Source organism: Aquila chrysaetos, chromosome 20 (assembly GCF_900496995.4).
Source record: "Aquila chrysaetos chrysaetos chromosome 20, bAquChr1.4, whole genome shotgun sequence".
NCBI classification, from domain to species: domain Eukaryota; kingdom Metazoa; phylum Chordata; class Aves; order Accipitriformes; family Accipitridae; genus Aquila; species Aquila chrysaetos.
This window is the reverse complement of record NC_044023.1, coordinates 23,761,730-23,775,097: the sequence shown is the minus strand read 5'-3', so window position 1 is coordinate 23,775,097 and position 13,368 is coordinate 23,761,730. Positions and strand designations below refer to the sequence as shown.

General features: G+C 41.6%; 1 protein-coding gene across 7 annotated transcripts in view; it reads right to left on the bottom strand.

Annotated features, from left to right (window-relative positions):
- GRM7 (glutamate metabotropic receptor 7) overlaps positions 1 to 13,368 on the bottom strand; it is a 309,745-nt gene that overhangs the window by 102,532 nt on the left and 193,845 nt on the right. For all 7 annotated transcript variants that reach the window (XM_029996035.2, XM_029996040.1, XM_029996036.1 and 4 more), the window contains exon 6: positions 1,126 to 1,326. In XM_029996035.2, coding sequence (XP_029851895.1) covers positions 1,126 to 1,326 — 201 coding nt within the window. The remainder of the gene's footprint in view (positions 1 to 1,125; positions 1,327 to 13,368) is intronic.

Sequence of the window (13,368 nt, the reverse complement as noted above, 5' to 3'; positions counted from 1 at the left end):
AGCAGGGAACACCTCGCCGTGCTGCCCAACGAGGACATGAAGCTCATGCAAAACCCTCTTCCCAGGCAGCGACAGCCCTGGCTGCCTCGCACATTTTGAAAGGATATTTTTCAGTACTTTCCTAAATGTGTTCTAAATATGGATTTGGAGGTCTAACTTCTGGCTCCGGGTTAAATCTCAGATCTCTATCTTATACAGAGCTAGGGCAAGAGCAGTAAGACCTCCTGGTAAGTACATTAGCAAGGTTTATGAAGGAGAAATAACATTAAGTTGCTGTAATGTTACCTGCTGTAAGCGATTTGCTTTGATGCCTCTGGGCTGGTTGCAAGTGAATGTTTGTTAGTGAAACTAATAATATTACAGTGAAACATATAGAGGCAAGGAAATTTTGCTAATATTTAGGCCTGATTTATATAGTGCAATGCAGAGAAAAAATACATGAAAGCCCATTGTACTGTCTGAAACAGAGGGCTGGTATTGCAACCAACACTGCCACATTTAGGAAGCATAGATGGATAAGTGATAAGCAGACAAAGAGATAAAGTCCTCCCATCCTCATTCCAAGGATGCTTCATCTCCTCCGAAGTCTTACTAGAGGAACGAAGGTTGGAGTAACTACTCTAAATCACATAGTTCCGGCTCTGCAAGTAGACCTGGCCCTTCAGCCGTTCTCTCCCTTCTCTTGAGCATGCAGCTAAGCTGGGTTCAGGGTACCAGAATTTCATCCAGTTAGTTTTCTCCAAGTACAGGAAACAATATAAATAACAAGGAGAAAATGATGTGTGATGCTAACAAACTTCTAGGGTTTCAACAGGCATATTTAGTCAGAGACAAGCTTAGGCTTTTACCCAGTTATTTCTCCCATAGGAAATCAGCCTTCTGGAAGGTATCCTAAAATAGCAGCAGAGATTTCTGTCTTTGGGCAGTTGTTGCCTATTTGCCTTGGCTAAAACATGATGTTTTCAAATAGATACTAAATAAACATGGTCTTCTGCCACAAACTCTAGCATAACCACAAAAAAAGTCTTGATCTGCATTGAATGAAAAAAAAAATATATAAAGAGAAATTAAATGGAAAAAAGCCACATGGGTCAATACGCTACTGAAGAAGCGGTCTCAGCTCACCGTTGAAGTTAACGCTGCGTATGTACTTGAGCAGCTTTTTGCCTCCCGCATGCTCCATCTCGGGGCAGACCCCCGGGTAGTCGGCACAGAGGTCCTTGTTCATGTGGTGGAGCGCGTGTGCCATAGCGTACACAGCATCGATCACAAACTGGACCTTCCCCTCCTGCTCATAGTGGGAGTCTTTGCCAATTCTCTCCTGTCCTGCACGTTAAAAACAAACACACACACGTATACAGACACACAGAAGGACAGTAAGGAACAGTATTTTCCTGGTATCAAATACAAATGAATCCTCTTGGATCACATTTAAAGAACTGCATGTTTTAGTCAATACAATAAAACATTTTGAGTTATGGTTGTACTAATTAAAACAAAAATGAACCTTCTTTCTTGATAGTAGAATCATCAAGACTTCTTGCAAGTTATTCTACCATAATCCAGAAAAACAAATCCTACCATAATCACAAACTTGAAACTCTAACCTACAGGGACCATCGTAGAGAGAGAAAACACCAGACTCCGTATGCTCCCAAGTATGTCTTTGAAAGAAGAAAGCATTTAAAATAAAGCACAGCTGGTATTTTAAAGTCTGATGTTTTGTTCTGCTGCAAATCCCAGTCTCTAATTGAAAGACAGAGCCAGATTGAGGGAAGAAAGAATCACTTCAGAGATGCAACCGAAGGGGTGCTCCAGAGAATTGAGCAAACGTGCCTGCTATTAACGCCACCTCAGGAAGCTCAGTGTGTTTGCATTAACTATGCACTCCCCTTCTCCCCAACCTGCAGAGACTGAAATGTCCTTCAGAATCCACTGACTGCCTTTAAAATATTTTAGCAGGTGAGAACTTAAGGAATCCAAATGCTTAATGTCATCCCAACTGCAACGGGGGGGAAAGCAGTGCTTTGAAAGTCGTTCCTTGATCGCTGCAGCACCCAGCATGTTAGAAACTACAAACCCTCTGCCTGAGATCTTCTCTTCCGACAGGACAAGGCACAAAAAAAAAGTCTGAGAGAAGGGAGGCAATTTGCAGATGGAAAATCAGAACACAGAAATTAAACCACAAAGAGCCAGAAGAACTCAATAGCAGTGACAAAAAAGGTGAATCTAAATATTTTGAGTGGTAGGCTTGTGCCTTAAACATTCTCTCCCTCTCAGACTTTAGATGGATATGTAACCTGGTAACGTGACTGTAAAACCAGGCAATAAGGTGGCCTTCTTGCTTTTATGGCTGTGTGAACAGATAACTGGGTGCCTCCGCAGTTAAGTGGCAAACCAAACAGTATTTTCAGAGCTTGAAGCAAGCCACAAGGGTTGAGAGTCAGGAATCTTTGATTATTTCCACCCCCCCCCCCCCCCCCCCCGAAATTGCCCACTAACTTCTTGTTTTACCTTGTCCAAGTAACACCTGCATGATTCAATCTGTCCAGCTGCAAAATGTGTGATTATACTTACCTATCTCACCAGGGTTTCATGAAACTTAATTACTGCTTGTGAAGTGTTCCGAGCTGCATCGACAAAAGCAGCAGAAGTGCAATCTATTATTTTCCAAGGGTGGCAACACCACATCCCACTTGTTCCACCTGCAGCATCACACTTCTTTCTAACCTCACATCGGTCTTGACCACCTTCCTGCAGTCCCTGCAGGTCTGGGTACTGCCAGGAGGTCCAAGAAACCCGCCCTCAGAGTCACCTCTTGCAGATATTTTAGAGACATTAAATCAAAGTAAATGCAAAACAAAGTTGAAGGATGCAAGTGGGGAAAATTCCTTTGTTAACACCCTTAATTAGAAATAGGGATGAGTGAATTTAAATTAGCTGACTGATAACAATAAGGAAAGGAAATCAAGTTGTTAATGACTGTGAGAACTAATGATTTTAACAGAGGCAAGAAGTCCCTTTTCTTGTTGCTGCTCAACTAACATGTTCGTATCTCTCCCTCTTGCGCTAAGGAACGGCAGCGTCACCGGCACCAGACCCTGTTGTCCAGAGCCAGCCCAAGCCACCTCCTTCCCCGGCAGTGCTGGGTTGCAAAAATCCATCATCAGGGAGCAGGGCAGGTCTTTTCCAACATGCCTTCCCTTGGGGCACTGTCTTGATTCAGCTGAATCATTTTGTAGCCAGCCTATGAGCAAAGTTTTTCAATTTTTTTTTCAGCTCATGAGAAAAAGGCAGAGTCCTAAGCAATCCTTTTTCTTCTTCTTTCAGTGGAGAGGCAGTAGACTAGAATTATGAATGAGCACAGAGAGATCACCACCCTTTTGCAGAAATTCTACAAGCACAAAGAATGTCTAAATAGGTCCACAGAAGCAATTTGCTTTAAGATAGGCAAAGATATAATCCCACTATATGAACATCTTTATTTATCTACAATTTTCCTCCTTCTTTGGTTCCCTCTGTTATTACCAAACTGCACCATTACGTCTGATCCACTCAACGTACATATTATGCTTGAGAGACTCCCTACCAAAGCCCCTCAATTTGAACTCTCAGCTACACTGCAAACATTGAAGTCCTACAAATAATTCAGCAGGGTAAGAGAGCTTCCAGACTGTGAGATCCACGTACTGTCCTTTTCATTATTTCACTCCCCTCTCATTGATTACAGAACTTATTACATTTCCAGGCCCTGACAAGGAAAATGCTTTTAAGTGGTTTCAGCTCAGCTACATAACCAAATTAGCAATGCAACAGGAATGCATGCCAAGGGAAGTGAATCTGGGATTGAAATGCTGCACACAAACAATACTGATTAGGCATATTAAGTTCCAGAAGCACGGCTGCCCAAATGCACAGCAGAAAGAAAACCTTTAGCAGTGAAGATACCTGTGAAAGGAACCTGAGTAAAATCCACTTAAAAAACCTCAAGTGCAACGTTAACAGTGTCCAAGTATGAAAATAATAAAGACTTGAAAAACTTTATAGAATTTCCAGTAACAAGAATGCTTTCCTGTACTGAAAACAGCCAGTTAGTTGAGTATTAAACATCAAGAATTTGTGCACAATAAATCCAGATATGGATTCAAATGTAACTGCCCACCCAGAAAACATGTAAGAATTTATACAATTAGAACAAGAGTGTGCTATCCTTCATATAAACATAGGTTGAGTTACCTTTTAAAGAGACTTTATTGCAATCAGAAGTTTAGCCCAAATTTGAACTAGCAAAGAACCTGCAAACCAATTGCCATATTTTACATATGTCAAATAGTCATCAGATTTCAACACTAGAAAAAAAAAAATTTAAATATCCAAATTAATGCACCTGGCTGAACAGAGTGTTCCCTCTAGTTTACACCAAGCTACCACTGTAGTAACCCAGTGAGCAGCAAATCAGGCCCAAAGTCCATTTTCAGACAGGGATAAACCTAAGATGCACAATTTTAATTCCAGCTTCAACATTAGTGTGGCAAATATTTCCCCCTCTTAGGTTTAGCTGAAGATGCCAAGCAGAAACTTTTACCACATGCTTCAGCAATAGCTCCTGTATATATGGGTGTATAGAAATTCAAACATTAGTTATTCCTGAAAGAGAAGGAAACCCACAGAAGCCATTAACTTCTTACAGACAAAAGCAGCAATACCGGTGCTGTGTGTGCCTCCTGACAAAGGGGCAGTCTTGAGCCCCCAGCCCTGTCATGTTAGGACGTCGGGGGGGGGTCTCGGGGGAGCGAAGCTTAGTGCAAGAGAAAGAACCAACATATGAACTCAGGTCTGGGTGCAGCAAGAAACCATGCAACCCTCCATGCTGTCAGAAGACACCACAAGCACAGAAGGTAAACATAAACCAAATTTGCATTGTGATGTGCAAATCTTCTGCTCTCCTTACATGCCCCTGTTCTTACATGTCTCTGTTCTTTAAAGGTTGGTTGCCTTTTTTTTTTTTTTTTTTTTTTACCTTGGTGATCTTCAGAAGCCATGCAACAACATTATTTTCTTCAGCAATGAAGTAGCTGACACCTGAGACACATGCACACAAAGTGATTTCAAGAGAATGCACTTTTGTTCCATGGATTTCAAATGGAGTACCTTGGGATGTCATGAGAAGGATGAAACACAAAAGCAATTTATTGACATGAGCTTTTTTTGCTTCCAAAAGATCTATTTGAAGGTGATGACAAATAATTTAACCTCACTTCCTACTAGAGTCTCAAGTGCTCATCATCGTGATTCCTAAGAGACTGAGCAGCTAGGTCTCTTGCTGCAGGCAAATCTTCACAAGAGAAAAATTCTGCAACAAAGAGAGGAAAAAAAGCCCCAAACCCAGAGTAGTGAGAATACAGAGAGAAATAAGTCCTCTTGTACAATCTCCTTCAGATGATAGAAATGAAATGCAAGTTTAAGAACTCCTGGTCACACTTTTTGCATCTCCATAAAGGCGATGCTTAACACCTCCTTGTATGGAAAAGGAGCTGACAACACCGTTTTTCACATTACATTTTCTCAACATCTCTCCTTCAGTTGATTTTTCTGGACTCATCGTTGATCATCACATAATGTAGGGGATATGTTATGATGTATAAATAGTGTTGCAAGGACAATTTTTATGGCATATAATTCATACAGACAGACATCAAAATCCCACTTCATTGGTGGTTACATTAGATGAATTCAGACACTGGTTCAGTTTCTGAAGGATTAAACACATTTTCAAAGGATCTTACATAATAGTACTGCTGAGAACCCGGTGATAGTCATCATTAACAAGAGATTTAATTTAAAGATTGCAGAATGCTCACAGTATCAAACAAGCAGCTATTATTTGTGCAAGTTAGAATTCAGCAGCTGGTTAAGTGCCGACAGAAAAATGTATACTCTTCATCCATCTCCAGCATATTTAGCATCATTAGAAACATGATGCCTATGAGCAAAGAGACATCCATGATGCAACAGCTACAATTATTAGTCTATAACTGTGCAAGTGCCCATATATGCTATTTCGTAATGACTCTGAAGCTTTCTCCAGCTACACACAGTGCAGAGAGCTCAGCCTGTGCAGCTGCAAGCGGCTGTACTCGTGGCACTCCAGAAACATGCACAGCAGCACAACACAAATCGATCCATCTTTAATAGACAAGTACCTATGTCCAGGGGTCTCCAAAATAAGATCAGAGCTATTACTCCTCGGATACTCACTCATGGTATAGACACTACCGTACACACAGGAGGTGTAAAGTCTGAAGGCTTCTCCACATAAGCTCTTTATTTGAAAGTAGCTGAGTACTAGAGCTTGAGAAAAACTAACAATATGCTAGAGCAAATATTGTAATTTAAACAAGCAGAGTATGACAATCAGGCCTCTTTGCAATATAATCCATGTATTGTCATTTTACAAAGAAATACAAGATCCGATAATACAGCTATGTAGTTACAGTCATCTATCCAGCCCATCCTAATTCAGAAGATCTCATTATAGACAAAAGCCTTTATCTCAAGACCATCAATCCAATCCCCATGGATTCTCTTGGGGAAAGCAGATGAACTTCCCAGTTTCTACTGCTAACCACACAAGAACATACTTCTGTGCTAGGTTAAAATTTCAGGCTAAACATCATCTCCTTCAGGCTACAGCAAGCTGGCAGAGTCAGGGCAGCAGCACAGCCCGGGAAGGCCAGAGCAGCCACCTCCCGAACACCGGTGCATGCCAGTTCTGCCGTATTTCTAACGGCTAAGGAAACCTCTCCCTCATCTCCTCCGCAACCTTCAGTATCAGTGTAGCTCTACAGCCTTCTGCCACCCTGATGGAGAGAGAGAACTTCATATCGCACAACAAACTTGGAAGTCAGACCAATTGTTCTATGCCAGTAACAAGCAGGGAAGCCTTTTTTAACTAGAAAGCATTTTTTCTTAAGTTGGTATACGCTGGACCCACAGTCTGTACATCTACTCTTGCAGATGTCTAACAGATACAGCTGTACTCAGTGACTCTAGTAACACCACTAAAACCCCCAGAAAGCAGATGTAGTCAGCTTTAACTATGCCTAATCAGCTAACATTCTCTAATCAGACTTTGGAAAACAGGCTCTCACAATGCCTTACAATGTATTCCTCATGTAGGAGAGCAAAAAAAATTCCTGTACTGTAACTGGTCTTCACTCGTAAGTATTTAAGTAAAAACCAAAAGAAGCATAGTGCAGCAGAAAGTCCTACTGAAAATTTGTTATTCTAATACCAGAAATAACGATATTACATAGTAAGGATCATCATAATAATAATTCAGCAGTTTACAGAAAGCCTTGATGCAATGAGTTTTGTGAAGCTACATCCACTTCCATGTGTCAGACAATTATTTTTTTTCTCAATTACTCTGATTCAACCCACTGTAAGAGTTTCTGTTCTCAGGTGCGTATGTACATCTAAGGGAATAGATTTTAGATTAGAAAACTGACCTAATTTTCTTACCTGAGATGTTTCCTGTGCATTCAACACTCCTATTAAAATATATGCAGTAGGTGTCATTTATATTCCAATGCTGAAATACTACATTCATAAAAATATCAGCACCAGGCTAGCCAACACTGATGTAAATCAGAGACACTTTACAGCTTTATATTGCTAACGTGCAAATGAAGAAAGCTTCCTGTAGCAATAATTGCCAGTGAAGCTAGTGATCAAGCAAATGTATGGAAGAAGGTTAGAAGGCCTAAACTGGAGCTATCTTTATATTTGGGCACTTGGGTAAAAATGCAGTTTGCAAATAGAGGAATATGTATGTAAATAGCAAGAAGATAGTCATTGAATCATGGAGCTTCGTTGCAAATCACCTTGGCAATCTAGAAATATAAGCAAGTCTAAGAAATGTATTTCTGAAAGATAATAGAATTTAGAAATCCATAGAACTGGTTTACCTTAAGAATAAACTCTTCAAGATTGGTTTAATGTTGGTTGAACCAACTACTGCAGGGTTCTTTTAGGAATTTCAGGTATATATATTTTGAATTACTACGATGCTAAATGAGAATAACTTTTTGAATTGAAAGCATAGAGGTCATTAAGTATAATGCCTGCTTGGACAATTTGATATTATATGGAAAACACTTTGTTTTCGAGTTGCACATAGCCAGTCAACTTGCAAAGTAGTGCATAATATGGTTCGTTTGCTCCTAAACTTGTGCACATCACATTTTTCAGAGAAAAAAGTTGACTTTTCTTTCTCATGGGTGTTAGCATCGATATGTTTAGGCAGTCTGGAGACAATTGAAGTATTTACAAAATAAGATGCAATGCAATCTATTAAAAGAACAGAGAACTGAAATCCTGGGTTTCAAATTTAAGTCAAACATTGGCTAACCACGCATCCTCACACAAATCTTAGCATCTCTGAGCTATGGCTATAGCTGTATTGGCCGGAGGAGTCAGAGGAGTCACCCAAAGATGAGCTGGGCTTGGTAAGATGTAGTTTATCGGAGAGCATACTGAGATGTGTCTTGGATTTACCCCCCGACCTGCCTTGAGAGGGAGCCTATAGCCAAGATCATGGACAACTTGAAAGACAATCACCATCAGAAAGAAAAGAAGAAGCAGAAGTGGTCAATGGGAACATGTTACAAAAATACAGATCAGCCACTGACTAGCAAGCAGGAAGAGGCGGGCCGTACTAGCAAAGCAAGAAAACAACTGCCTAGACCACTTATTTACCTGCATCAGAGCATGGGATGTGAGAAGATAAGTTTCCCATCCTGGTCTGCCCTTTAACCTTATTTGTAGCTTGCAGGGCAAGCTAAAGAAGATAAATTTTAGTCTTTAACGTTTCTGCACTGAAATATTATATACCTTCACACACATGCATTAACACACATTTCATACCTCGAGCCTGGAGGAGAAAATGCACAGAGCAACCTCTGTAACAAGAGCTAACCAGAAGCTTTTTTACTCACGCCTATGTCATCAATCACACACCACAAAATCCTGGGCAAAAATCCACCCCAAGATACAGGCATGTAAATCCTGCTGTGTCCAGTGGCAGCTGGAAAAGGGTATCCAAGCCGAGTACTTGACCTAAAGCAAATTATTTTTCAATTTGTATACAAGATTCAGGACAACCAGCCTTACCTTAAGTATTTCTGTATTTCAGCACCTTGGGGCTAACCACTGCTTAGGACTAGAATACAGTTTAGGACTACTGCCTAGGCAGGACTTCTTATAGATGACAACAGCAGGCATTAACAAAATGACTTGGTCAGGTAAAAAGATGTAATATCATTGGCCAAGATTTGGAAAAAAAAAAAAAACCTGCTGATTTTTTTTTAAACTTGTTCTGTTGGCGGGGGGGGAAGAGGGATAGCAACAAAGCCTGGACCTCCACAGTCTTAGCTGACCCACCACAGAGCTTACAAGTCCGTCAATTTGTCTTTGCATTATGCACAGGGATAATAAAGCACAGCTGCATAAAAAATTCATCTTGATGCACAGAAAATTGACTGCTAACTAAACAGATCTGACTGAACTGCTCAGCCCCTGTGCAGCCTTGGAAAGGCATTTCAAGGTACACTTAGGTTGAGCACACCCACAACAAGAGACAGAAGGTTTTGCAAGCTGCACATTCTTGGACAAAACAAAAATGTACTGTGGATGGTTTGGATCCTCCTAAACCTGCTTTTTCTGAAATTCTGAGGAATTCTTGATATTTGCTGTAGGACCGGATGCAGTGCTATGCACAAGCCTTCCCATGAATGGGAAGAGGAGCCGGGAGCAGCCGGCAGTGCAGCCCTGCGCTGCTGCCTGCAAACACTGGGCAGCTTCCTCATGGAGCTCTGGTTTCGTCCTTGCATCCCAGTGACAGCAAATGCTTGTTTCTATAAACCTGCCATCCCGAACCTTGAGCAGCGCTAGAGATGGAGCACCTTCTGCACTTACAGCCCTTAACACCGTCAGTGGGAATCAGTCTAAATTTAGCCCCTCTTCCTGACATGATTTATATGGCACTGTGAACAGTGAAGGTCTTCTGACACCCTCAAGTCCAATAGATATTCATCCTAATGAATACCATAAAGCTGTTCTCATAAAAAGTGAATCACGCACACCATGGCTCCTGGCATTTGTTTAAAAAAATGCTTTAGATATTGGCCATCTGCCATTAAGTTGCTTGAAACATCTCAGACAATTTATTTTTTCCTGAGATGAGGAATTTTGATAGCATTTTGAAAACTATTTTTCTTTCCATAGTAAATTGCACTTTGCTAATCTATTAATGCACTAGATCACTTCTTGTAGTCAAATTATAAATAATATTCTGATATCCTCAGGCTCTGCTATTTGCTACATCTTTTGTTTCTCATTATTTTTCTTCCCTAACATATGGCTCCATAGTACAAGCCATCTTGACTGCTGGTGAAAAAAAGTCAGGATATTGCTATTAGCTTCTTTATCCTCCCTGCCCCCCCCCCCCCCCCAAAAAAAAAAACCCAAACCAAATCCCAGTTACTGGTATCATTTTAAACCAAATCACAGATAATGAAGTGGTTTGCCAAAATCACCTGGGTTGTCTTCCCCCACTCCTCCTTCTTTCCATGTTCATGAAACTCAGAACAGTGCCACATTTGGGGTGACATGCCAAATCCTGCATATCTAGACTTGGGCTTCCAGCATTGTGGATTCATGATATGTTTCCCAGAACCATTTGTTTTGAGAAAACCCTGATCAAGCATAGCTCTCAGCACTCTGTATTACATCTTTCCCTTCAAAGGTAAACCCCCCAAAAGCAGTTACAGGAAATTGACAGATGTATGGCACACATGGCACAACTTTACTGTAGAATATAAACATATAGGGTAACTATTCTTTTGCTACTTTAACCTTTTCCTGTATTAAATGGAAATCTGACCATTTCTTCCTTCCCTAAACAACAGCTGTATCCAAAGCACACTGACATGTGAGGCAGGACATTCACCAATCTTGTCTGGAGCCTCTGATGCACATCAGAGCATGAGGCATCCTCTCCTGAGCTCTAGAAGCAAGTATATGTGTATATACACACACTCAAATTACTGGCCTTTTTAATTGTTATTTTTACCCAAGACACCTCTGTCCTTCACTGACTCTTAATCCTATTGTGAAACATTTTCAGATGAGATAAACTCAGTCCTTAGAATAGCCTTTCCTGATTGATGCTCCTTACCTTTTAAAAGGGATTTGGCCTCCGAGCCACCAAATCTTTGCCCAGTAAAATCCTGCTGATGGGGCAAGCTCCCTCCTCTTCCTCCAGCGACATGGGAACCCGACAAAGGCCAGGGCTCAGAGCTGCCCCAGGACGGGCGGGTTTAGGAGCTCACTCCCCGTGTAGCATGGCGTGTTAGTTTGCTCACAACAAGGCTGCAGGAGATGCTCCTCGGTGCACAATGCACCGAGAGGGTTCAGGGGAGTCCTCACACTGCTCCTGCCTGTTCCTGCCTACGCATCACCAGGGAAGGTGAACCTGGGTCCCTTTGAGGCATTTTCTCTTGCTCCAATTTAAATTTGAAGTGCAACAGTTCCTCTTTTACAAACCCTTTGCTAAGTTTCTGTCACTTCATGTTGCAGGGAGCTTTCTCCCAGCATCTTCTTTAGAGCAAATCATTGTGTGAGCCATCATCTGGGCTGTACCTTCAGACTGATTACACTTGCAGATAATTAGAGAAGCTCTCTGAGTAATCTACGTTCTGATAAATGACATCCGAGGTGACATCACCCTTATATCACTTCAAAGTCTCCTTGAGTGTAAATCTATCTGAATTTAAAGCTATGTTTAATAAGTGAAAACTGTCAAGTGTTGCAATTTCCTTTGCAGGTACTGTTACCCACCAAGGAGGCGCGTCATTAAAAATGCAGGCGCTCTCGGTATAGCGGATGCCTCTGTGTATTCAGAGTGCTTGCATTTCTCTGGCATATGCCTCCTTCTGCCGCAGGTGCGTGCAGGTGCTTCTGATGGGGTGGGCAATATTCCATACCCACACGTGGAGACGTTACTGTTGGAAGCGGGAGCACCCACGGGGCGACCACGCTGACGGGTGCCGTTAGCAGAGCAACCTGCAGGCACACCGCAGCTGTCTGCACAGAGGTGGTACAGTGCAATACTATTAAACATTCAGCACTGTATATTTGATTTCAGTAATCACTTTGAAACTTACAAACAACCTGCTTCATGACAATACAGACACAAAAAACTTGTTTTATCATCTGTTAATTCTAACTCCCTAAATTTCACGGCACTGGCAATATTAGTACAATGTGGCTTTGTACAGTGAAATATCTTCAGCTGAGCTCACGATCAAAGCCCAGACCCCATCTCTGCACGGAACGTGGTGTGGGCAGAGCATTCGGCATGGCTCCCTTCGCAGAGTCACAGCTATGAACTACAGTACTCTTCTGCAAAGACAGTAATTTTCTTCTGATAATCCTCTTCTATAAAAGCACATTTTTACCATAATGCATGGTACTGCAAACTACTTTTTTTCCAAAATATTCCAACATTAACCTGATGTGGCCTGTTATGACTGAAGTGAACCTCTAATATTCTTAAATGTAAGCAGCAAGAAGTAAAACAGTGAACTGCCTAAGCCCAATGCTTGTTACCATCACGCTGTTTCAGTGATCACATTAGGTTCCACATGTAGTTTGATGAAGTCTCCTCAAAAGAAAACGGCAGCATCCCTCAAGGGCAGAGGCAGCGACTCCAGGGCCTGGGCAAGCACAGAAGGCAGCACCCAGCTGAGGTGACACCACTTTTGCATAAGGAACTGATCCCTCTCTTCTCCGGAGAAAAGCAAGGGACTCGGCTCTTTCTGCCGTACGCATACGTACGCTTTGAAATGGCCTGCATCCCAGCAGAAATTATCTGCGCAACAGATAGGTCTTAGATTTTAGGTACATACAAGGTATCCTTGGCAGCAGTTCAACTTAGCAGCACCGGATCGTGCCCTGAACCATGCCAAAATAAGTCAATCGCTAGAAAGAGCATTACTAATTACAGCAGTGTGTTGTATTTAATCTTATCTAGAAATAAGGTGGGGTGGGGTCAATGTATTTTCGTTTTCTCTTTCTACGTCTTATCCATCCTAATCAGTGAAAATTTTTCACGCTGAAATAAATATAAATGACATTAATGTAGAAGTTCTGCATATAGAAATATTTCAGGAAGTTGTGATATGAAAAGGTAAGCTGCCCACAGGGTGCCTTTTTGGAGCAACTTTTCTTCTTGATCGCAGTCTGTGGCCACGAGCCCTGAGCTGCTCCCTGCTATGTGCAAGCATTTTGATTTGGAGCGTGAGC